Source organism: Tenrec ecaudatus, chromosome 6 (genome assembly GCF_050624435.1).
Source record: "Tenrec ecaudatus isolate mTenEca1 chromosome 6, mTenEca1.hap1, whole genome shotgun sequence".
Taxonomy (NCBI): Eukaryota; Metazoa; Chordata; class Mammalia; order Afrosoricida; family Tenrecidae; genus Tenrec; species Tenrec ecaudatus.
The window spans coordinates 122371041-122394189 of NC_134535.1; the positions used below are offsets into that span (position 1 = coordinate 122371041).

The 23149-nt window shown below is 38.6% G+C and overlaps 1 protein-coding gene and 1 non-coding gene across 2 annotated transcripts in view; one reads left to right on the top strand and one right to left on the bottom strand.

The window, feature by feature from the left end:
• LOC142451619 (NKG2-A/NKG2-B type II integral membrane protein-like) overlaps positions 1–22780 on the top strand; it is a 37007-nt gene extending 14227 nt beyond the window's left edge. Inside the window, exons 5-6 of the mRNA XM_075553343.1 lie at positions 64–164; positions 22729–22780. Coding sequence (XP_075409458.1) covers positions 64–164; positions 22729–22780 — 153 coding nt within the window. The remainder of the gene's footprint in view (positions 1–63; positions 165–22728) is intronic.
• LOC142451963 (U2 spliceosomal RNA) lies at positions 22739–22932 on the bottom strand. Its single transcript, XR_012785056.1, has one exon. It is a non-coding gene; the product is annotated as a U2 spliceosomal RNA (small nuclear RNA).
• Between the last annotated feature and the right edge of the window lie 217 nt (positions 22933–23149).

Sequence of the window (23149 nt, forward strand, 5' to 3'; positions counted from 1 at the left end):
ATAAGTAATAAAACTGTTCATAATAGTTGTTAAAACAGGATTTTTTGGGTTTTTTTGCAACAGGCATTTATGAGGTCCCTCTCACCTTCTTCATGGATTGGTCTCACTCGAAAAAGCGCAAGTCATGATTGGTTTTGGATAAATGATTCAGTTTTCAAAAATAAGTAAGTTTTCCCGAAAGAAGCTATATAAAAGTAATAAAACTACAAAAATGGACAACTTAGATAAGAAATATAACTAAATTGAATTAGAAACATGTAAAATATATAAAAAGTAAAGGAGATTAAACGCTGCCACAAGTATATTTTAAAATAAAGCAATCAGTATTTGTAAAAATAATTTGTTATTTTTAAGAAATATAGTTACCCATTTGTAAAAGATTATTCTATTATTATTCCATGTAAAATTCCTTTTTCTGGGTTGATAACCATTTATTCTCTTTTCTTCCTTACAGCATAAGAGCTTTTCAAACTTCTAATCCTAACTGTGGTTTGATATTCTCCAATGGTCTCTGGGCAGATATGTGCAAGTCTGCAAACACATACATCTGTAAGAATAAGATTTTGCGTCAAAGCCCTTGATCTTGGTGTTCCTCAAGTATCCAAGCAATGGAAATAACATGGTGACTCCCAAACTCCTATAAACAAATACATTATTTGCTCGACTGAAACTCCACGTTTGGAACGCTGATGGACTATATCCTATGTGCTTCTTCCCTTGGCTAATATTCGCAGTGCGTTTTTTGGTAATAAAATGTAACAGTGAGTATAACAGCCTGCAGTATGGTAACTGGGCATTCATTTTATTCTATACGTTTATCAGTATAATTGTGTAACAAACCAAAATAGACCAATACCTGTAGTCTTACAAGAAATCTGAATATCTAACTTTTTAACTATTCAGAGTTTCTATTCTTTTCATAATTTTTGAATACTGTTAGCTATTTGCTTGCCTAAATGCATTGTTTAATAAGAGCTTAGAAATTTTCACAAAGAAAACTTTACTTAGGGTTCAGACTTCTGGACTGCTAAATTGGAGACCTCTGTAAACATATAAAACTGAGGAAATCCTACAAGAAATTGTCAGAAGAATGTTTTCAACATTCCCAAATTTTAAAAAAAACAGACCAGAAATAATATGTGAAGTGTTTACTAAAGAAAAAATGGTGAAACTCAGCAAGAACGATTGTAATTGTGGTATTTTAACTTTCCTAGACCAAATACCTTGTCCCCATGCCCATGGTAGCCATGAAAACCAGCAGTGATACTACTATTTGAAAGGCAGAACATTTAAAGTTCTTAAAAATGAAGTGCCGATACCAAGGCTCAAGTATAAAGCAAATGTTTTGAGAATGATTAGGGCAGCAAATGTAAAAATGTGTTTGACATACAATGGATGTATGCATGGATTGTGAAAAGAGTTGAATGTGTCCACAATAAAATTATTTTAACAAAAAGACGGGAAAAACTTTTAAAGAAGTTTTAGAGAGAGAATCCAGGTGAGATAATCTCCTCTGGACCAATAATGAGAGTAGCTATAACATGAGGGGAAGGGGAAGGTGGGGGAATAAGGGAGAACTGATCACAATGATTTACAAATTGCCCCCTCCCACGGGGATGGACAAAAGTAGGCAAAGGGTGACATTGGAGAGTATAAGACATGAAAATATAATAATAATTTATAAGTTATCACGGGTTCATGTCAATTATCATAATGTCCTATTGTGAGGATTTAGGTTTACAATAAATTATAATCTATAGTGAAAAATAAATACCTTGATCTTAATCAGCAAATGCTTCAAGTCCTTGTCACTTCTAGCAAGCAAGTTTGTGTCATCTTCATTTTTCAGGTAGTTAATGAGCCTTTCTCCAATACTGAAAGACAGCAACTTGGCCAACCGACTTGAAGAGATCCATATTTGTGCCCATTGCCAAGGTTCAAATGCAGAACTATATCATCGATGTGGCATGCAAGAAAATTTTGCTGTGGATCATTCAAAAATGATTGCAGCAGTACATTAACAGGGAGCTGCCAGAAATTCAGGCTGGAGCTAGAAGAGCACTTGGAACCAAAGCTATCATTACTGATGTCATATGGGTCTTGGGTCAAAGCAGAACATACCAAAAGGATGTTTGTTTTTGTTTCATTGACAGTGCAAAGACAAGGGTCAGATGTGTACCTGGATAAAAAAGATATCACAGCTGATACCAGATGGATCTTGCCTGGAAGATATGTATTTGCATTTTATTGACTATGCAAAGTCATTCAACTGTGAGGATCTTAACAAACTATGGATAGTATTGAGAGAATAGGAATCCCAGAGCACTTCATGTGCTCATTCAGAATTGTACATGGGTCAAGAGGCAGTTGTGCAAATACAACAAGGGAACCAGCAAATAAAAGCAGGAAAAGTGTGTATAAGGCTTGCATCTCCTCTTTATACTTGTTTCATCTGGATGCTGAACAGTTCATCAGAGAAGCTGGCTTATATGATGAAGACGGGTCCATGAGGATGGAGGAAGGCCTATTAACAACCTGGAATGTGTACAGGCCACAGCCTTGCTTGCCGAAAATGAAGAGGACTCGAAGGAAGCACCTTGTGATACAGTTGAACTCTTGCAGATTTCCATATGCATTAAAAGTCAATGTAAGCAAGACCACAATCCTCACCAACTAGACCACTAGGAAAAATTGTGATCAATGGAGAAGAGTTGGAGGTTGTGATGGTATTTGTCTGTCTTGGATCCTTAATCTTAATTAGATCCAGAATCCTTAATTCTCATGGAAGCAGCATTCAAAATATGTATTGCATTAGAAAAATCTGCTGGACAAAAATTTTAGAATACAATGACTAGTAGGGAAGTAACTGAGAACTGAGGTGCGCCTGCCCAAAGCTGTGATATTTCCAAAGGCCACCTATGCTTGTGAGAAGTGTACAAGATGCTAGAGAAAAGTATTGAATATTGAAATTATCATGGGCTGTTAAACAAGACAAAAATAAAAATGTGTCTTGGAAGAAGCATGGTCAGAGTGCTCTTTAGAGGCAAGGATGGCAAGATTTCATCTTACATACTTTGGGCATATTATCAGGAGAAATCAGTCCCTGGAAAAGGATGTCTGGTTTGGTAAAGTGGAAGTGAGCAGAAAAATAATTAGGCTCTCAATGGGATAGATTAACCCCAAGGTTATAACAATGGGACAGTCTTAGGGAAAATTGTAAGGATGGAGCAAGACCATACACTGTTCCATTCTATTGTGTTTTGGATTAGAACCAAATGCTACCAACAAAACCCCAATCTTGATGTCCCATTTCTCCATATAACTCATCTTCTCTGATTATATTCTCAGCATGCAGATGGAATGTACGGTGAGAGGCTACAGCCACCAGGCACAGGTTTCCTGATTGCAATCCATATGGCATTGCCATGTACCTTTTGAACAAGTGCCTCATCCATGTACAGGTTTTGCAAGAGCATAATTATGTGTTTTGAAATTCGCATGCTTCTCAAGACTAGTCATAGTTTATTAGGATCTACATAGTCGAGTGATTTTGCATAGTCAATAAAATAGGCAATAGAATTTTGCATAAACAATAAAAGTTGAGTGATTTTTGCATAGTCAAAAAAAGTCATCGTCAATAAAGTAAACATCTCTTAGACAAAATCCATCTGGCCTCAGTAATTACAACCTTTGTTTCATGTCCTTATCTGAATCTGGACTGATTTTCTGGAACCTACCTGTTAATACACTCCCACAGCTGTTATTGGATAATCTTCAACCAAATTTTATTTGTCATGTCAGTAATATTGTTCTATAATTTGCGCAGTCTGTTAGCAAAAATTCCCTGGCTTCACGAACTTGTTGAAACCTTCCAATTAGTATGCCATTATTTCCTGGTGCCTTGTTATGGCCAATGCTTTCTGTGTAGCTTGAATTTTTCCTTTAATACCATTGATTCTGGATCATATGCTATCTTTTCAATAGCTTGAATATCAACTAGTGGTTTTTGGTACAGTGTCTCTGTGTATGATTTTCATTTTGCTTAGATGCTTCCAGCATCATTCACTGTGGAGCACTGGTGGCTTAGTGTGTACACACTGGGCTCATGCTTGTAAAGTAGGAGACCGCCAGTCACCGTGAGGAAGAAAGGAAAGTTACTTTCTTAGAAACTCTCAGAGGCAGCTCTAATCTGCCTTAAGGTTGCTATGAGTCAGAATTGACTTAATGACATTGGGCTTGGTCTTCAGCTCTGGTGAGGGTGCCATAGTGATTACATATTGGGCCGATAACCACAAGGTCAGGAATTCAAAAGACAGTTTTCTACTCCCATTAAAAGCTACAATCTCCCTTGCATTAAAGACTTTTCATTTGTCCATAATTTTTATTCATAATTATTATCGGTTTAATTTTTATGTTTACATCTTTAATCCATCTTTAGTTCATTTTGTGTATGGTATGAGATATAGGTGCTATTTCATTCTTTTGTAATTACCATTACCTTCTGAGCTGATCTCTTTGCCTTGAATTTAATTAGCCCCCCAGATTTCTTTTGAAACCACGATTTTGAGTAGAACTCTTTTGGAAGCACTAAAATTAGACTAAGACAAGTTTAACTAATCATATTATATGTTAAGTTTTTGATTTTCAAATGTTGAACCATCCTTACTTTTTTTGTATAAATGACCCTTGATTGTGGTACATACCTGTGAAAATAAAGTTGAATTTGATTTGCTACTATTTTGTGGAGTATTTTGTATATGGAATTTCTATTAGGTTTTCTGGTATTTTGTAGAGAATTTTGTATCCAGATTCATAAAACATACTCTATAAAAATTACATTTTTATATAAAATGTCCTTATCTGTCCTTTTTAAAAAATCATTTTATTAGGGACTCATATACCAACCATCTCAATCCATACATGCATCAATTGTGTAAAGCACATTTGTACATTCATTGCCCTCATCATTTTCAAAACTTTTGCTCTCCACCCAAGCCCCTGGAATCAAGTCCTAATTTTTCCCCTCCCCCCCTATGGCCCCCTCCCTCATGATTCCCTGATAATTTATAAATTATTAATTTGTCATATCTGGCTCTGTCCCACGTCTCTCTTCCCCTCTTCTCTGTTGTATGTCCCCCAGGGAGGAGGTCAAATGCAGGTCCTTGAAATTGGTTCCCCCTTTCAAACCCACCCTTCCTATGCGCTACCAGTATTGCCACTCACTCCACTGGTCCTGAGAGAATCATCCGCCCTGACTTCCCTGTGTTTTCAGTTCCCATCTGTACCAGTGTACCTCCTCTGGTCAAGTCAGGCTTGCAAGGTAGGATTCGGATCATGACAGTGGGAGGGGTAGAAAGGAAGCATTTAGGAACTAAAGTTGTATTTTTGATCGCTGCTACATTGCACCATAACTGTCTTGTCTCCTCCCCAAGACCCTTCTGTAAAGGGATGTCCAGTGGCCTACAAATGGGTTTTGGGTCTCCACTCCACACTTCCCTTCTCATTCACTATGGTAAGATTTTTGTTCTGATGATGCCTGATACCTGATGCCTTGACACCTTGTGATCGCACAGGCTGGTGTGCTTCTGCCATGTGGGCTTTGTTGCTTCTGAGCTAGATGGACGCTTGTTTACCTTCAAGCACTTAAGACCCCAGACACTATCTCTTTTGATAGCCGGGCACCTTCACCTTTCTTCACCACATTTGCTTATGCACTCATATGTCTGTAGCTATCATATCAAGGAGGTGAGCACAAAATGATATGATTATTTTGGTCTTTGATGCCTGATAACTGATCCCTTCAGCACCTCTTGGTCACACAGGCTAGTGTGCTTCTTCCATGTGGGCTTTATTGCCTCTGTGCCAGATGGCCGCTTGTTTACCTCAAGCCTTTTATACCCCAGATGCTATCTCTTTTGATAGCCGGGCCCCATCAGCTTTCTTCACCACATTTAGTTGTTCGCACACTTTGTCTTCAGTGGTTGTGTTGGGAAGGTGAGCATCATAGAATGCCAATTTAATAGTGTTCTTGCATTGAAGGAGTACTTGAGTGAAGGTCCAATGTACATCTGCTGCCTTAATACTAATCTTATTAATTTATGCCCATAGATCTATTTCTCCATCCTCATGTATAAATATATTGCATATGTATATGTCTTTATCCAGACCTCAAAAATGCCCTCTGCCTCCCCTCTCTTTCCTTTGACTTCCCTCCTCTCCCACTATCATGCTCAGTCCCCACCAGGTTTTCAGCAATTCCTCTTAGTTACGTTGCCCTTGATCATGCCCCGCCAGGCCTCCCACACCCTTCTCACCACCAGTTTGGATCGCTTGTTGTTCCCTTGTCCCTAGGTTTATTAACACCACTACCTCCCTGTCTCCCATGTCCCCATAGAACTAGTGGTCCCGTTGTTTTCTCCTCCAATTGTTCATCCAGCCTATCTTATTTAGACAGACCTGCGGAGATAGTAACATGCACAAAAACAAGACAGAGCACAACCAAGCAACAATATACAACAAAACAAAAGACCAATGACAAAAGCAAAACAAAACCCGAGAAAGTAAAGCTTGTAGTTAGTTCAAGGATTGTTTGTTGGCATTTAGGATTGTTTTCCAGTCCAGTCTGTTGGGGCACCATGCCCTGGCCATGTGGTCTTCTCTGTTGACTGGCTGTTCTAATTGGGAACATCAACCTCCTGGCCTGGTGGGCCATGATGTGCTCCACTCTCTCCTCCTCCCCCTTCCTCTGCTCCCGTGTGCTCCGATCAGATATGTCCCTCTTCCAGAGCTGTAGATTCAGTGCCGTCATTTGATATAAATTCTTCTGATGGGTGGAACAGATGTCCCCTTGGTAGTTGGGGTTGGGGTCGGCCCCCCAGACCTCTCCACTGGTGCCCTACTCCATGCCAGCATGTTGGGTTCACATCTTGGAGCATCGTGATGAAATCTGGTCCCTCCTTCCCTGTGGAGACACAAACAATACCCTCAACTTGGGTGGGTTAATACCCTGTACCCCCTATACCCTTTTCTTTTATATTATATTTTTTTCCTTTCCCCACCTCCTGTTTTAGTTGTCTACCATGTGTACCCCTGTATTTGGTTTGGTCCCTGCCATATTACCTGGTCCTCACCCCAGGGATATTTGTATATCGTAGTTTTTTCCCTATGCCCCATTTACCTTTTTTTTTTTAAGCTTACTTCATCAGCCTTTCAAGTATTTCTATATTTAAATCAATGCTATCTTGAAGGCTGTTTTCTATTTTTTGTCCTCTGGGTGAGGTTGTTCTATGTGGTGGTCTCTTATTTATGCTTGGTGAGTGTTGTTCTTCTGCCCATACTGAGTCGGGAAGGATCTTTTGTAGTGCTGGATTTCTTCTTTGAGTTTTTCCTTGTCTGGGAAGACTCTTACTTCTCTATCTTGATCGATATTTTTGCTGGGTAGAGTATTCTTGGGTTTGTATTGTTTTCCTTCAATTTTTTGAAAATGTTACTCCACTCTCTCCTCTTCTTCATAGTTTCTGCTGATAGGTCTGAGCATATTCTTATTTGGGAAGCTTTATATATGTTTGCTTGTTTTCCCTAGCTGCTCTCATGATTTTCTCCTTTTCCTCAAAGTTGGATAATTTAACTATTATGTGCCTTGGTGACTTCTTGAGGTTCCGTCTTGCTGGTGATCTTTCAGCCTCCTGAATGGTTGCCTGGTTTTCATTCACTAAGCTGGGGAAGCTTTCCTCCAAGTATTCTCTCACTATTGTTGCAGATGACTTCTTTGTTGTGTCTTCCTCCGGTAAGCCTATCATTCAAATGTTGTTTCGCTTCATAGGATCAGACATAGCTCTTAAGTTTTCTTCAGCTTCTCTGAAGATCTTATTAGATTTTTGTTTGCATTTGTTGAAGTTTGCTTGGCTGCCCTCCAAGTCACTAATGTTGCTCTCTGATTCCTCCAGTCCCTTCTCGAGATCCATGAATGTGCTACTGGTTTTTGTTATCTCCTCCCTACGCTCCTATATTTCTCTTTGATTTATAGCTTTTATCTCTTCTATCATTTCATCCTCCCCTCATATCTTCTATGACTCCAAGTAGCATTCTGAAAATTTCTTTCTGTGGCAGCTCCATGTCTGTTTCCTCTATGAATGTCATTATGTTCAGGCCATCTTCAGGCATTACCTTTGTTTCTCCTGTTTTTTTTGTTGAGGTCATTGGGGCTGATGGCTGTTTGCATTGTGTTGTTTTAGATGAGCCAGATGCCATTTTCCTGGGAGTCAAAGAGCACTGGCTCTTTCTAGGAGACTTGTAGGAGTACTTTTTCGAACTGCCTATAGTTTATTTCACCATGGAATTAACCTACCACTTTATCCTCCAGTGGCTTCCCTTTCAGGAGAGTGACCCAGAAGGGTTGCCTGCTTTGGTGTTGCAGAGGTTGGCCAGAGGTTCCTGCTGCAGCTAGGAGTATAGGCTGAGCTGCTTTATGCCCCAGGGCACACAGGCAGGAATTGCCCAGTAAGAAGTTGAGCCCAGTATCCCCTGGCGGGAGTCAGCAGGGTTTTCCCAGCCTATCTAGCTACCCAGGGTGGAGCTCACCTAGCTTGGTGTGGCACAGGTGTAAATGCCCTAGGCTAAGGGGAGTGGTCTGGAGGTTAGCAGTAGAATGTGAGAGACCAAGAAAGAGGCAAAGAGGAGACAAAAAAGTTAAAAAGCAAGCCCAATGAGCCTGAGAATTTTTTTTTTATCTCCCTGGCCAGCTAGAGTATACTCAAATGTAATTGTTTCTGAAAGTCACTGGACTGTAGTTACTTGCTGTATAAAGCTGACTCTTGTTACAGTGGGTCTTTGCTATGCTAAAAGCTACCAGGCCCTATAACTGAGTTCTTACATTCCTTAGCTAGGTTACTTCTTTTTTTTCTTTTAACATTTTATTAGGGGCTCATAAAACTCTTATCACAATCCATACATATACATACATCAATTGTATAAAGCACATCTGTACATTGCCTTCCCTAATCATTTTCAAAGCATTTGCTCTCCACTTAAGCCCTTTGCATCAGGTCCTCTTTTTTCCCCTTCCTTCCCTGCTCCCCCCTCCCTCATGAGCCCTTGATAATTTATAAATTATTATTTGTCATATCTTGCCATGCCCAGCATCTCCCTTCACCCCCTTTTCTGTTGTCCGTCCCCCAGGGAGGAGGTCACATGTAGATCCTTGTAATTGGTTCCCCCTTCCCAACCCATTCACCCTCTACTCCCCCAGCATCACCCCTCACGCCCCTGGTCCTGAAGGTATCATCCACCCTGGATTCCCTGTGCCCCCAGCTCCTATTTGCATCAGTGTACAAACGCTGCTCTATCCAGACTTGTAAGGTAGACTTCAGATCATGGTAGTTGGGGGCGTGTGTGGGGGGAAGTATTTAAAGGACATGAAAATTTGCAGAGATTATATTAATGACATGGAAAATCTACCACTATGAAACATGCATCATCCTTACCAGTAATGCTTCGTGTGTTACAATGTGACAGTACTTTAACAGTTTCTTTTTTTCTACTTTTCTTTTTTATTATTTATTATTATTTATCATACAATTCTTATCACAATCCATACATACATCCATTATGTCAAGAACATATATACATTTGTTGCCATCATTATTGTCAAAACATTCGCCTTCTCCTTGAGCCCTTAATATCTACTGCTCATTTTCCCCCTCCCTCCCTACTGCCCCCTACCTCATGAACCCTTCATAATTCAGAAATTATTATTCTTTTGTCACTATTACTGTCAGATGTCTCCCCCAGCCTTTTTCTTTGCTGTCCCTCCCCCAAGAAGGAGACTATATGTAGATTCTTGTAATCAGTTGCCCCTTTCTACCCCACCTTCTCTCCACGCTCCAGGCATCGCCACTCTCACCACTGGGCCTGAAGGAGTCATCTGTCCTGGATTCCCTGTGTTTCCAGTTGCTCTCTGTACCTATGTACATCCTCTGCTCTAGCCAGATTTGTAAGGCAGAATTGGGATCATGATGGTGGGGGGCAGGATGCATTTAAGAACTAGAGGAAAGTTAATAGAGTAAATTTATATGTTTCATCATTACTCCCCTGCACCCTGCCAGGTTCATCCCCTCCCCACAAGCCTTCAGTAATAACTCTCCTCTAGTTCTTTAATGAAACAAATAAATGTTTCTTTCTAGAGCATGTCGCATGCCATGATGTGTCATTTTGTGTGTCTATTTGACTAGGCTATGATGCCCACCTGGTTGCTAAAATATAAATTCTCTTGTTATTGTGATCTAATTACAAGTGACAGAATCTCTTGACTTTATGTAGAGAAGATTATCTTTCTTAAGATGACTGTATTTGAAGCCTTAAGAACAAAAAGAGAACACCCTGTCTCAAGATTATATACTTTCTTCTGCACTTTTGAATTTAATCATGACCTCACCTATAACATTTTGACATGCAGCCTGTTGTCTGACTGACAGGTTTTTGCGTATCAGACTCCCACAATTACATGAGTCATTTCCTTGAAGAAAATATTCATGCATGTGTGGGCATGTGTTTGTGTGAGCAAGTGTGTGTTTCTGTTTGGCAAGAAGGTAAAGTGATGGGCTGCTAACAGAAAAGTCAGCAATTCAAACCCATCAACTGCGTCATCAGAGAAAGACGATTAACCTCCTCTATAAAGATTTACAGGCGGATGGAGGATCGCCCATGTGAAGTGTTCACTGTGCGATTGCCACATTTGATTGTAAGGTTGCCCTGTTAGGGGACCTGGATCTGAGGCTTCCCGTTTGTAGGCAAACCTATAAAGAGCTCAGCTGTGCTCATGGTCCATTGTGCGTGGTCCCTGTTCTCATTGCCTTGTTGTGTTAGACAGGGTTCTCTTCAGAAACAAAACCAGGACCTTATGATTAGATAGATAGATAGATAGATAGATAGATAGATAGATAGATAGATAGATAGAACAAAAGAAATAAACAGCTAATATACACAGAGCAGTACAAACGCTCAGTACAACTCATTTTCCATGAGACAGTTAATACACTGAATCCTTCAACTAACAAGGGCTTCTGGGTGCAAGTCAAGAAAGCATACAGCTGAGTGTTCTGTAGAGCAATACAGGCAGTCTGGCCACAGGCACCAAACAGCAGGGCAGGTCACCAACAGTCAGTCAGATGACAGGGTCCGACAGTCCCCAGCTCGAATGATGTATACACCAGCAGTGTTGTGAAGTGTGTCTTGAAGGAACCTCAAACTAGAGCGGCACAGTCCGTGGGTTGGGAGAGGTAGTGTAGCTCACAAGTTGAGGCAGAAAGCTAGCTAAGGTAGCCGCACACTGGTCTGATCATCAGAGAGTAAGAGACAAAAAGGTGAAGTTCACCGAGCCATTTATCTCTTTGCCCTTCAATTAAACTGGAACCTTGTTAACCCTACATGGGTTTATTGGCAAGCTTGGCACAATAATCCTACCTGTCCTACTGACAATGCTTTGCTTCCCTTGCCAGTGCAGCAGCATTTCTCCCTTTTTTCTATCTTTCTTTTGTGTCTTCTTTCCCCTCCCCTCCCCCCAAGCCCCTCTCCAACCCATCAGTGGATCACCAGCTTAGGGAAGTGGCCAGGGATGATTATACCTCAGGGGCATTTAATGATCACCTTGCACTGACATCTGGTCACAGCGGTTGATGGTAAAATGTTATTGGTTTATTACATATTTGTAACTCTATATCCATATAATAAAACCTTACATGATTTATCCTTAAATTGAAAACATTTGTCGGGATTTAGGGAAATATCACATTAGATATAGAACAGCAAAAGAAGGAGATATTCAATACTTTTAAACATGGATTGAAAACATGCCCAGGAGAATTGCGATGGCAAGAGGGAAAAGATAAAAGCTGATACTGGGGCTCCAAAAAAAGTAAATGTCTAGAAAAGAATGATGGCAACATATGTACAAATATGCTTGATACAACTGATGTATGGATTATTATAAGAGTTGTAAGAGCCCCCAATAAAATTATCTCTTAATTAAAAAAAAAGAAAGAAAAAAGTTAGGTGGTTTAGAAGGCTTGATCCATGAGTCTTTTCGAACTCCATTGTATAGACTTAGCTCTGGATCATCTGTTTTGCTTATAGTCGCCATTTTGGTTTTTGGAACTGCTTGATATTTATGCAGAAAACTTTGGTGTGTGGAGGAAAGTACAAACACGTATGTAGCCCTTTCATTTTACTAAAGGGGGAATTGTACTAAGCTGAGGGACTGAATGAGAATATAATGTATCTCCATGCAGGTCATAATTACAGATCTGGAAACTGACTCTAGTCAGGGAAGACCCTCATTGTTATGAGATATAAATAAACCTCAGTATGCATTCCTGTGACTGAACATAGTCCCTCCAGAAACCCCCATAAAGGAACCGTCATAGGGGAGTTGCCATAAAAGAAGTTGCAAGCTATTGTCAGGCTTAGCATTGTGTCTGGAGGTTATCTGTAGATAAGAAGAATCAGATTCAATAGTCAAACTACCTTAAAAGTAGCCAATGCCTGGGAAGGGCTCAGGGCATTTGAGGTCAACTAGCACTAGGTCAAGATGATGACTCATCTCATGTATTGTTCATTATGTTACCCACTTATGATATTCTCCATTGAGAAGGTAATATGATGGCTGTACGACATGCATGCAGGATGGAAAAACTGTAAACCCCATTACATATAAACCCAATGGAAAATACATCCACTCTCTGAGTCCTGACATGGGATGAGGAGCTCCTATGCCCATCTGTCTGTCTGTCTTATTTTCCACAATCACAAAATTGCTCCTGAGGACGTGTTCAAGTTTTGGGGAGCCCCCTTACCCTAAAATCAAATGAAATAGAAATATTAATTATACAGTATTATGAAAGACTGTATTCCAAAACTTTCAGTAATTTGGAGGTATTCAACATTTGTAAAATAATTAATGTAATCTACCACATCACCAAAAAGTATATAACCATATATCATATTAATAGGTGCAGAAAAATCATTTAATAGCATCAATACCCATTCCTTATCAAGACTTTCAAGAAGATAGAATGAGAGTGGAAAATCCTAGTACAATAAATGCCATATGCAAACAATACAATAGGTAAGATTACATTCAATGAAGAAGCTGAAAACATTTTCAGGAATGAGGGGAGCCCAACAAGGATGCCCCTTATCTCCACTTCTGTTCAACCTTGTGCTGGATGTCCTAGCCAATGGCATAAGACAATGATAAAATATCAAGAGTGTATGACTGGCTAAAGAATAAGTCAAGCATTCACTATTTTCAGATTATATGATTATATATACTGAGAATCCTAAGGGGTCAACAATAAAATTGCTGGAAAAAATAAATGAATATAGTATTTAGCAGGATAAAACATTAACAAGCAGAAATCAATTTGCTTTTGACTTGAGCCCTTTGTATCAGCTCATTTTCTCCCTCCCTATCCCGCCTTCCCTCATGAACCCTTATAATTTATAAATTACTATTATTTGGTCACGTCTTACACTCTCTGACATCTTCCTTCACTCAATTTTCTGTTGTCCATCCCACAGAGAGGGGGTCATATGCAGATTCTTGTAATTGATTCCCCCTTTCTACCCTACCTTTTGGTCAGTCTTCTTTCAAGACAGATTTGTATGTCCTTTTAGCAGTCCATGATACTTTCATTGTTCTTCACCAACACCATAATTCAAACCCACCAATTCTCCCTTGCTCAATGTTCAAATTTCAGAGATGTACAAGAAAATTAAAAATGCAATGTCCTGGATCTGGTGCATCTTAGTCCTCAAAGTAACCTCCCTGATTGTCAACATTATAAAGATTAGCCTAATGTAACTTGCTTGTTCAACTCTTGACTGATTAGTACATGAGCATTAATTGTCGATCCAAGCAAGACAACATCTTAGACAATTTCAACCTTTTCTCTGTTTACCATGATGTCATCCATTAGTCCAGTGGTGAAGGGTTGGTCTTATTGACATTGTTATCCATACTGAAGCCTACAATCCTTGATCTTCATCAGAAAGTGCCTGGAGTCCTCATTCAGCAAACAAGCTTGTGTCATCTACATAATCAGGTTATTAATAAGTCTTCCACCTATCCTGATACCACACTCTTCTTCATATCATCCAGCTTCTCTGAATCTTATGCCATTGGACTGTTAATAAAAAAATGAACTTAAGATGTATATATCTTGAAAAAAAAGATCCCTAAATACTACCATTTCCGTGAATAAGGCAATGTGCAGATGTGGGGCAGAGGCCATATCTGACCTCCACTAGCTACATAAGGAAGCAGGGAGATGTAACTCCTCACCAGCCCACAGCCTGATGCAGAGGTCAGATGGGGCTCACCCTCCTCCTTCTTTACCCTCCTATGGAAGGAACCGTTTTCCCAGAGCAATAACCTCTCTGCCAGGTTCAATAATCCATTGCCTTAGCCACATAGAACTTAAAGACAAAACTCACAATTATATCTGTTTATTAGAGAAGTTAAGATGTTACCACAAGTCAGAATCATTATTAAGTCAAGGTTATAGCCTTTTGTTCACAGCCATACCTCTCCTCAGTCATCAGCAAGTTTCTTTCTCTTTCTTGTTCTTAACATCTTAACGATGTGGTCCCTTTTCCTCTGCCTCCATGGGCCAAGAAATCAACTCCCTGTTGTGCTGTACACCCTCATGATAGTCATGCTGCACTCTATTCTACTGCAAGGCCTCCTTAATTGGGTCTCTGCTCTGACCGGGTACTGAAAGAAAGTGATTATAAATACCATGGAAATCAACATGATAAGTAACAGAGATCATGATTATTAATTACTCTGAGTTCATCTTATGTTTTGCTTATGAATAGAATGATTTCCCTTTCTTATGCTCATACTTATTATCATTAACAAAAAGATATATGAACTCTACACTCACTGTGAATAGTTTGATTTAATTTTTATTTCTTCTGCTAGAAGATTTTCTAATAAATTCTTTAATACATATCAGCAGGAAACTAATAATCTCTCTTCTAATTCATGAAAAATAACAAATTTGTGGTCACAATTAAAGAGCTTTCCACTTGCCATTAAATAATAATGTTTCTATAACTCAGTAGACTCCAGGTACTGACACTATTATAATTAACTACAGACAACATAATACAAAAAAATCGCAGACTCCAACTTACACAAATGTGCACAGCAAAGCAAATTAAAAAGGATCACTAATAGGATTCTAATTCATTCATGCATGAGTTCACCTCAACCAAAACATATTTTGATATGTCTCTGAGATTAGTGTAAAATGTAGACCAGGTCGCTCCATCTAATTTGTCTTAATCTCATTAAAGTGCCTCCTCAAAATAGTGAGTCTGGCTGAAATGGTGTCTTCTGATGGATCTATGCGGTGAATGACAGTAAAAGCAAAATGGCCTTAAGAATATTAAATGCTTTGGAAAATTCCAGAGGAGATAATTTTTGGAGTTTCTCAAAGAACATAAAATGATGAAGACAATTTATTAGGAAGAAGTTTTAAGAAAATTACAATTACATTGGTGAAAAAAGTCCTGAAAATTTACAGCAGTGGGTTTTATTTTTCACATCATGTCCAGGCACCGATCATTCTTTGGGGGTAACAATGGCAGTCTTATGAGATTACTCTCATCTTGCCTCATGAGATAGTTAAGGTTTATTGTGCCAACCTGGCCGATACACACATATGGGTTTAATTGAAGGGCAGAGGGATAAATGACTCGGCGAGCCTCGCCTTTTGAGTTCTCATGTCTCTTGCTTTGTGATGGTCGCACCAGGTGCAGCTGCCTTAGCCAGTTCCCTGCTTCAGCTGGCAAGACTCACTTCCTGTAGGACATCCCTGAAGAGAGGCTGCATTGACCTACTCCAATACAGCTCTGGGTGTTGCAGCAGCCGCGTGGAGACCCCTGCCAGCACTGAGATGCTTACACGCTCACTTATTCGTTTTTCCTCCTGCAGTCGGTGACATTGCGTGTGCTTTGTGAGATGGAGGAGAACTTTTTAGATCGGTTTCTGACATATGGCCTAATGGTGGACTTAGGGCTTATACATTACTGGGATAGGATGCTTTCTTAATGGATCCCTACCCTTTATATAAAACCCTCTCTTATATCCTTATGAGTTCATGTCGATTTGTTTCTCTAATGTATCCAGACTAACACACTTCATTAGACCTTTTTTACTGCCCTGAATTAAAAAAAAATTAAAGAATGTGATTTGCCAAAACATACAATGTCAAAACTGCTATCTGAGTATAGTATAAACCAAAGAGCATATAAATCTTAAAAGAAAGCTTGTTTGAGAGGAGTTGACACTGTGTTCAGAATTCTGCAAACTTAAGAGAAGGATATGCGGAGGAACAATCGGTTCACATTAGGGTATTTTATTTTATAAAGACTTCTATTATTTTGCAATGATATTTCTTTTTCCCAACAGTTTTATCAGCACCTAATTTACATATCATAAAATCCAATAGTTCAATCATTCAATCATATCAAGGAGAATTGTACAAACATTGCTACATGAATTTTAGAATCCCTGCCCCCTGCCAATGATGGTTAAATAGCCTTTAAAATGAGTTGATCAATAACAATAAGTTCTGTATTCCCTTCTCTCTCTAGCTTTCATCATTAATTCCCTAATCCTCTTTCCCTCCTATCACACATGCCCACTCTCACATCCCTGATTAAAATCCCTTGTATCAATTATTATCAGGATACATCAGCTCTTCCTGTGATTCTCATACCCGGAAACCCAAGGGAAATAATAAAAATAAAATCAAAGTAAGGTGGTATTGATAATATAATAATAATAACATAAAGACAAAGATACAAATAATGAGTAAGAAAGAAAAGAACCCCATCAACATTCAAAAAGCCAGGGGGTCAACTTCTGTCATGGAATTAATAAGAGAAACCTGCTGCCAAAAGAAATTCAGGTAGGGTCAACTGGCTAAGTATTGAGCCAATCCAGTAAATCAAGATTACATAGGTCTTTGTGTGATAGTAAGACTCTGGCCTATGACTAAGGTGGATCTACCAACTGCTTAATCTGACAAGCTACTTTGCATATGGGTTTTGGCCTTCCATTGTCCTCCATAGACTTCTACAAATTGGGTGTTTATAATTTTAGCTCTGATACTTTTCCATTCACCATATTTAGATTTTGTAATTGCCTTCTTTAGATCTCAGAAGCTTGTGTGACTATTCTGTGTAGACTTACTTGACTACTCACTTCGATTACTGCTTCTTAGAATACAAGCCTTTAAAACCTAAGACACTATTCAGATTGATAGCCGGGCACCATCTTTTTCTTTATCACACTTATCTGCAGTGAATATTTAATGAAGGTGAGTATCGAGCTGGGCTATGCTATCAAAACTAACTATTCTTGAATTGGGGCTAGAATAAATTAGGAGCCTAGACTCGTTTGCTTTGATGGAAGTCCAACTGTATCAATAGCAACCAAAAGTCAACCAGGAACCAAACAAACAGAACACACACACACACACACACACACACACACACACACACCAAGAAAAGTAAGCAACAAGCAGGAAAGCAGAAAACCCATACAAACAAAGAAGGACAGCATTGTCAATCACCCATCTCAGGTATAAGTCGATTACACTCATATCCTCATTCATTTTCCTATGAACTAGCATCCTACACACTCCTGATATGAAGGGTCTGTGTGGATAGAGTTTCACTTTGGGCTGCAATCCATGAGTTTTTGTCTTCCCCAGCTGGATCTCTCAAATGACTGGGCTCTGTTTACTAAGTATGGGGATTGATGGCAGGGAGGTCCTACCTGGATCAATTCTTCAAGTGCAGATCTCTGCTCAATGGATCAGAGTCTTCCATGCCACATCAAGGTGGCCATTGAGGTAGTACATGTATGGATATCCTGGGATCCTTTCCATCCTGTATTATTGTTTTGCAATGTTTTCTTCAGTTTTTATTTGTTTATAGTAGAATGTATCTCAGAGGTGTTATGTAAATGGAGGTAACCTTCTTGAAGGTGTATTATGTACATTTCTGTTTTTTGGTTTATGAAGCCCTGGATTGATGAACTTATAGGGACAGAAAGTGGAATAAGAGACTTGGACGTAGGGTACTGTAGTGGTAGGGCAGTGGTAAAAGGAAGACGATGTGAAGGAGTCCAGGGGGATAAGGAATGTTTTGATACTGATTGTGTTAGCAACTGTACAATCTGCTCAATGTGATTGAAATGTGGAAAGATATAATATATGTCTTAAATCCAAACCAATCCAAAGAGAAAGAACTAGGAAGAAAAGGGGCATCAAATTCTCATGCAGATCTAATATAAAAGAGAAAATTACATAACATTTCAAGGTTTCAGAACATTTTCTGCCTTGCCATTTTTCACGAAGAGACCTATGAAAGAGCTTGATTGCCCCACCCTCTCTTAGAAGGTTTATAGGATTGACCTTATGACATCCTCCTGATTCCAACTGTGGGTCCTCTGCAGGAGTTACATCCTCTCAGTGTATCTTCAGTTTTTAGCCCTTGGGAAGCAGTTCTGACCTCTTTGTTCTCGGCAATGCCTCCACTCTCTGGACTAAAGAGGCTCTATTTTCCTCCTCTGGAGTTGAGCATGTGTGCTCTCCACTGGACTCAGCATGATTATGCTTTGTGTGCCCGCACCTTCATCTCTCCTCAGATTATGGCTCCTGTACAGAACCGCCTGCTCTGTTCACCTGATTCCTCCAGACAGAAGCCCAGAGGGTCAGCAGTCTGTCTGCATTTGTCTGTCATGGTTCCCTCCACCAGGTGCAGTGTCCTTTCAGAGGTGACTGATGGATCTCTAATGCACACTTTTAATTTCCCCACAGAAGTCCGTTAAGCCACATGCTTGGGATGCTCTCAGATGCACACTTCCCAATTTTTGCACTAGAGGTAACACAGAGTGTTCCAAATGTACAGGTTTTGGTTCCTTCTAGTTTAATGGTTTCTTCCTCAATTTAACTTTTACTTCATGTTTTACTACCAGTATCAAAGAGAAGCCAATCACCCTTTTAACATTTTACTTGGAAATTCTAATATATATATACACATACATATATATCACTTTCAAGCCCTATTTTCTACAAATAATATAATTTAGTCATGATCCCCAGAACTTCATAAGAAGTATCACATAAGAAGTATTGGATATTTCTCAATTGTGCAATAACACATTTCTCAGTTTATTTCTAAGGGCCTGCAGCATTCATGTTGCAGCAACATTCCCAGAGGATATATGTGATCTCTATGATTAAAGAAGTTACAATTCTTCTCACTTCTTTATGAGCACTCACAAAAAATTGTCTCACATAACCATAATTTAACAAAGATTAAACCTACTTTCAGTTTTTTGATTTTTTTTACTGTAGTATCCCAAAGTACTATATCTCAGATTTTCCAGATTTGATGAAAAATTAATATAGGTTTATACATTTATTAGATTCACAGGCAGACTCAGGTTAGTTCCATTGTCTAAAGAGAGAATTAAAAGAAGAAAGAGAAAAATATCTAAGGGTCTTTTAATAACTTTATCCACCCTCTCAGGAACAAAAATCAAAGTGGCATAATATATCAAAATTGCTGAATGCAAAACAGAAAGTTTTTTTTACTTTTAATATTTTCTCTTTTATTTAAAAAAATCATTTTATTGGGGGCTCATACAACTCTTACCACAATCCATACATACATCAAGCATGTAAAGAACATTTGTACATTCATTGCCCTCATCATTCTAAAAATATTTGCTCTCCCATTAAGCCCCTCGCATCAGCTCCTCATTTTCCCCTCCCTCCCCACTCCCCTCTCCCTCATGAACCCTTGATAATTTATAAAGTATTATTTTGTCATGTCTTACACTATCTGACATCTCCCTTCACCCACTTTTCTGTTGTCCATCCCCCAGGGAGGTGGTTAAGTGTAGATTCTTTTAATCTGTTCCCCCTTTCCAACCTGCCCTCACTCCACGCTCCTTGTATCGCCACTCTCACCACTGTTTCTGAAGGAATCATCTGTCCTGGATTTCCTGTGTTTCCCATTCCTATCTGTACCAGTGTACATCCTCTGGTCTAGCCAGACTTGCAAGGTAGAATTGGGATCATGATAGTGGGGGTGGGAGGGAAGGAAGCATTTAGGAACTCCCCTCATTCACAATGATATAATTTTTTGTCCTGATGATGCCTGATTCCTGCGACACCTCGTGATAGCACAGGCTACTGTGCTTCTTCCATGTGGGCTTTGTTGCTTCTCAGCTAGGTGGCCTCTTCAAGCCTTTAAGACCCCAGACACTATATCTTTCGATAGCCAGGCACAATCTGCTTTCTTCACCACATTTGCGGAAAAAAGAGCTTTAGCCAACAATTTTGAACTCATCAACACTATTCTTAAAATATTAAAGAGAAGTTAGGCACTGCTAGACAAACAAAAAGAGATGTTCACTAGTAACAGGCTTGCAATTCAAAAAGAGTCCTATAGAATGAAATAAGGGACACTAGGAAATTAAAAAAGAAATACCCCACAGGAGCACCAGTGCATGGAAATGGGAGCATAGACAGATTTTTTAACACTTTTCTGCCCCCATTTTAAAAGACAACTATTTATTTCAATGAGTATAAAATTGTGCTGAATGTTTTCATGTGTACATATACAATTTTCATTGAAATAAAAATATTAAAAGTGAAAGGAATCAATCTATATAATAGCTCCTTTCTGTATAATATTACAACCACGTTAGTCTCCTTCCAAATGACACCTTATACATTTGAGAAGTTAATTTTAATACCAGGACAAGGACTACTTTTTATATAAGAGAATTAAAATCGTGCCTTGGAAAAAATATTTTTAACACAAAAATGACAGTGTGAAGGAATAAAAAATCTAAAACAAACCATGAATGAACTTCTAGAACAATATGCTAAATTGCATCAGTTTCCACAATGGAGTTCATCATAAAGAAAACCTTAGTGGCATAGTGACTAAAACGTTCAACTGACAACTGGAAAATGGATCAGCTTTAGCCCATCAGCTGCTAAAGCTTCTGCAGCTGTGGAAGACTTGAAGGTCTCTTTCTATGAAGACCTGGAGCCTTGGAAATCCTATGGGCCACTTGTGCTCTGTCTGGCCGTGTAGCTATCAATCTGAGTTACATGGATGGCAGAAATACATTGTTGCACAGTTCTGAGGTTTCAAGTCCGAGCCTAGGATGTCGGTCACGTGGATTCCTGTGCAAGCCTTGAGAGCCTATGGTTCCCTGCCTTTCCCTGTCTTCTAGTAGTTCCACGTGTCCCCTGGCTTGTACCCCAGGGTCACAGGTTCTCCTTCCTGGGTCTGACTCTCTTTGTTCTCATTTTTTAAACAGCACTCATGTGCAATTAGGACATGCCCTATTCTAGTCCAATTGATTGAAAGTTAACTTAATTGATTACACCATTCAAGAGTCTATTTCCAAATAAAGTTGTATTTATTTGGAAGAAGAACTACTATTAGAAAGTGAACATTTTGTTTGAGAGAGATCCAATTCAATTGATAGCAAAAGTGAAAGAAGCTAGTCACAGAAAACACCTATTGGATTGTTGCATTTGCAATGATAGGAAAGTCCAACAGAAAGCAGATTAGTGTTTGCCAAGGATTGAGGGGAGATGGAAATGAAATGAGTGGTATTAATGGCTGTAGGATTTCCTTTAAGGGTGGCAAAGTTTCTACAATTAGTGGTGATGCTCACCAATTCCAGAAATAGACTAAACCTTACTGAATTATGTACTTTAAGTGGTTAAATTCTGTTATGTAAATTATCTCTCAAACACTGGTTTAAAAGTTCAAATTTTGTAAGATAATTTGAAATGGCTTTACATCTTTTCAGAATACATTTTCAAATCAATAGCACAATACTTCCTTTTGTTTATGTTTTCTTCATTTTAGATATCTTCCTTATATTCTTTTACATTAAATAATATAGAAATAGAAGTATTTCATAATTTCATGAATTTATCAATGGCAGCCTTACTTTAAATTTTATTTTCATAACTTTTGTTACTGAAAATAGAAATATAATTTGCATTTACACATTTATCTTATAGTCTCACTTTACTTACATCATGTATTACTTCCATTATTTTGTTAATGGACTATTTTTGCTTCTATAAACAGATATTTTTAGTTGAAATAATCAAAAATTATTTTTCTGCCTTAAATGACATTTTATTGAATGATTTTCACTTATTATTACACGTTTAATGTTGAAAAAAGATTAAATAAATTTTGCAGATGTATAATAAACTATTACAGAAGAAAAAATTTCAACATTTCACCAGTAAATGTGAATTACACAATTAAATGTAAATTATATTTTTTGACATTACTTTCTCAGATCAAAATATTTTTTTATTTTTCCTCTTCCTTTTTTCTATTTGAAAAAAAATAAATTGAAACAGCATTTCTATCATATTTGCTTCCATAGGGAAATATTGTTATATGGATTTTTTGTGTGCAATGTTGTGTTAGGGTTCTCTAGAGAAACAGAACCAGAACGCTAATAATTATATATATATATATTTATACAGATAGATAGATAGATACATAACATAAAAAATAAACAGTTTGTATACAGTAGCATTTTCCCTATGCCCCTTTTGCATTCCTTTTTATTTTTTTTAATTTTTTTTTTTTTAGGAATCCCCTGAGGGGGTGCACCATTCCTGGAGGTACTGCAATACCAGGTTGATGCGTGGAGTGGATGGAGCAAGCTCCTATTCCAACTCCCTGCTCCAAAAATCCATTTAATATGGTGTCCTCGGATAGAGGACGTATCAGATATTAAACTAATAAGAACAGATACTACACTTGATCTTAGCCAAAAGGCCTTTTTAATGCTTACCTCAGTGGGCTCATGTTGTACTTGTCCTTTTGTGCTTGACTTACTTCGCTTAGCATGATTTCCTCCAGTTCTTCCCATGCCGCTATGTGCTTCATACATTCATCATTGCTTTTTAGCGATGCATAGTACCATGTAGTATGGCAGAGATCAGATCAAATCCAGGGATCCATATGGTATACAATGGGGGAGGAGGTGGGGAAAGGTTAAAACAAAAGG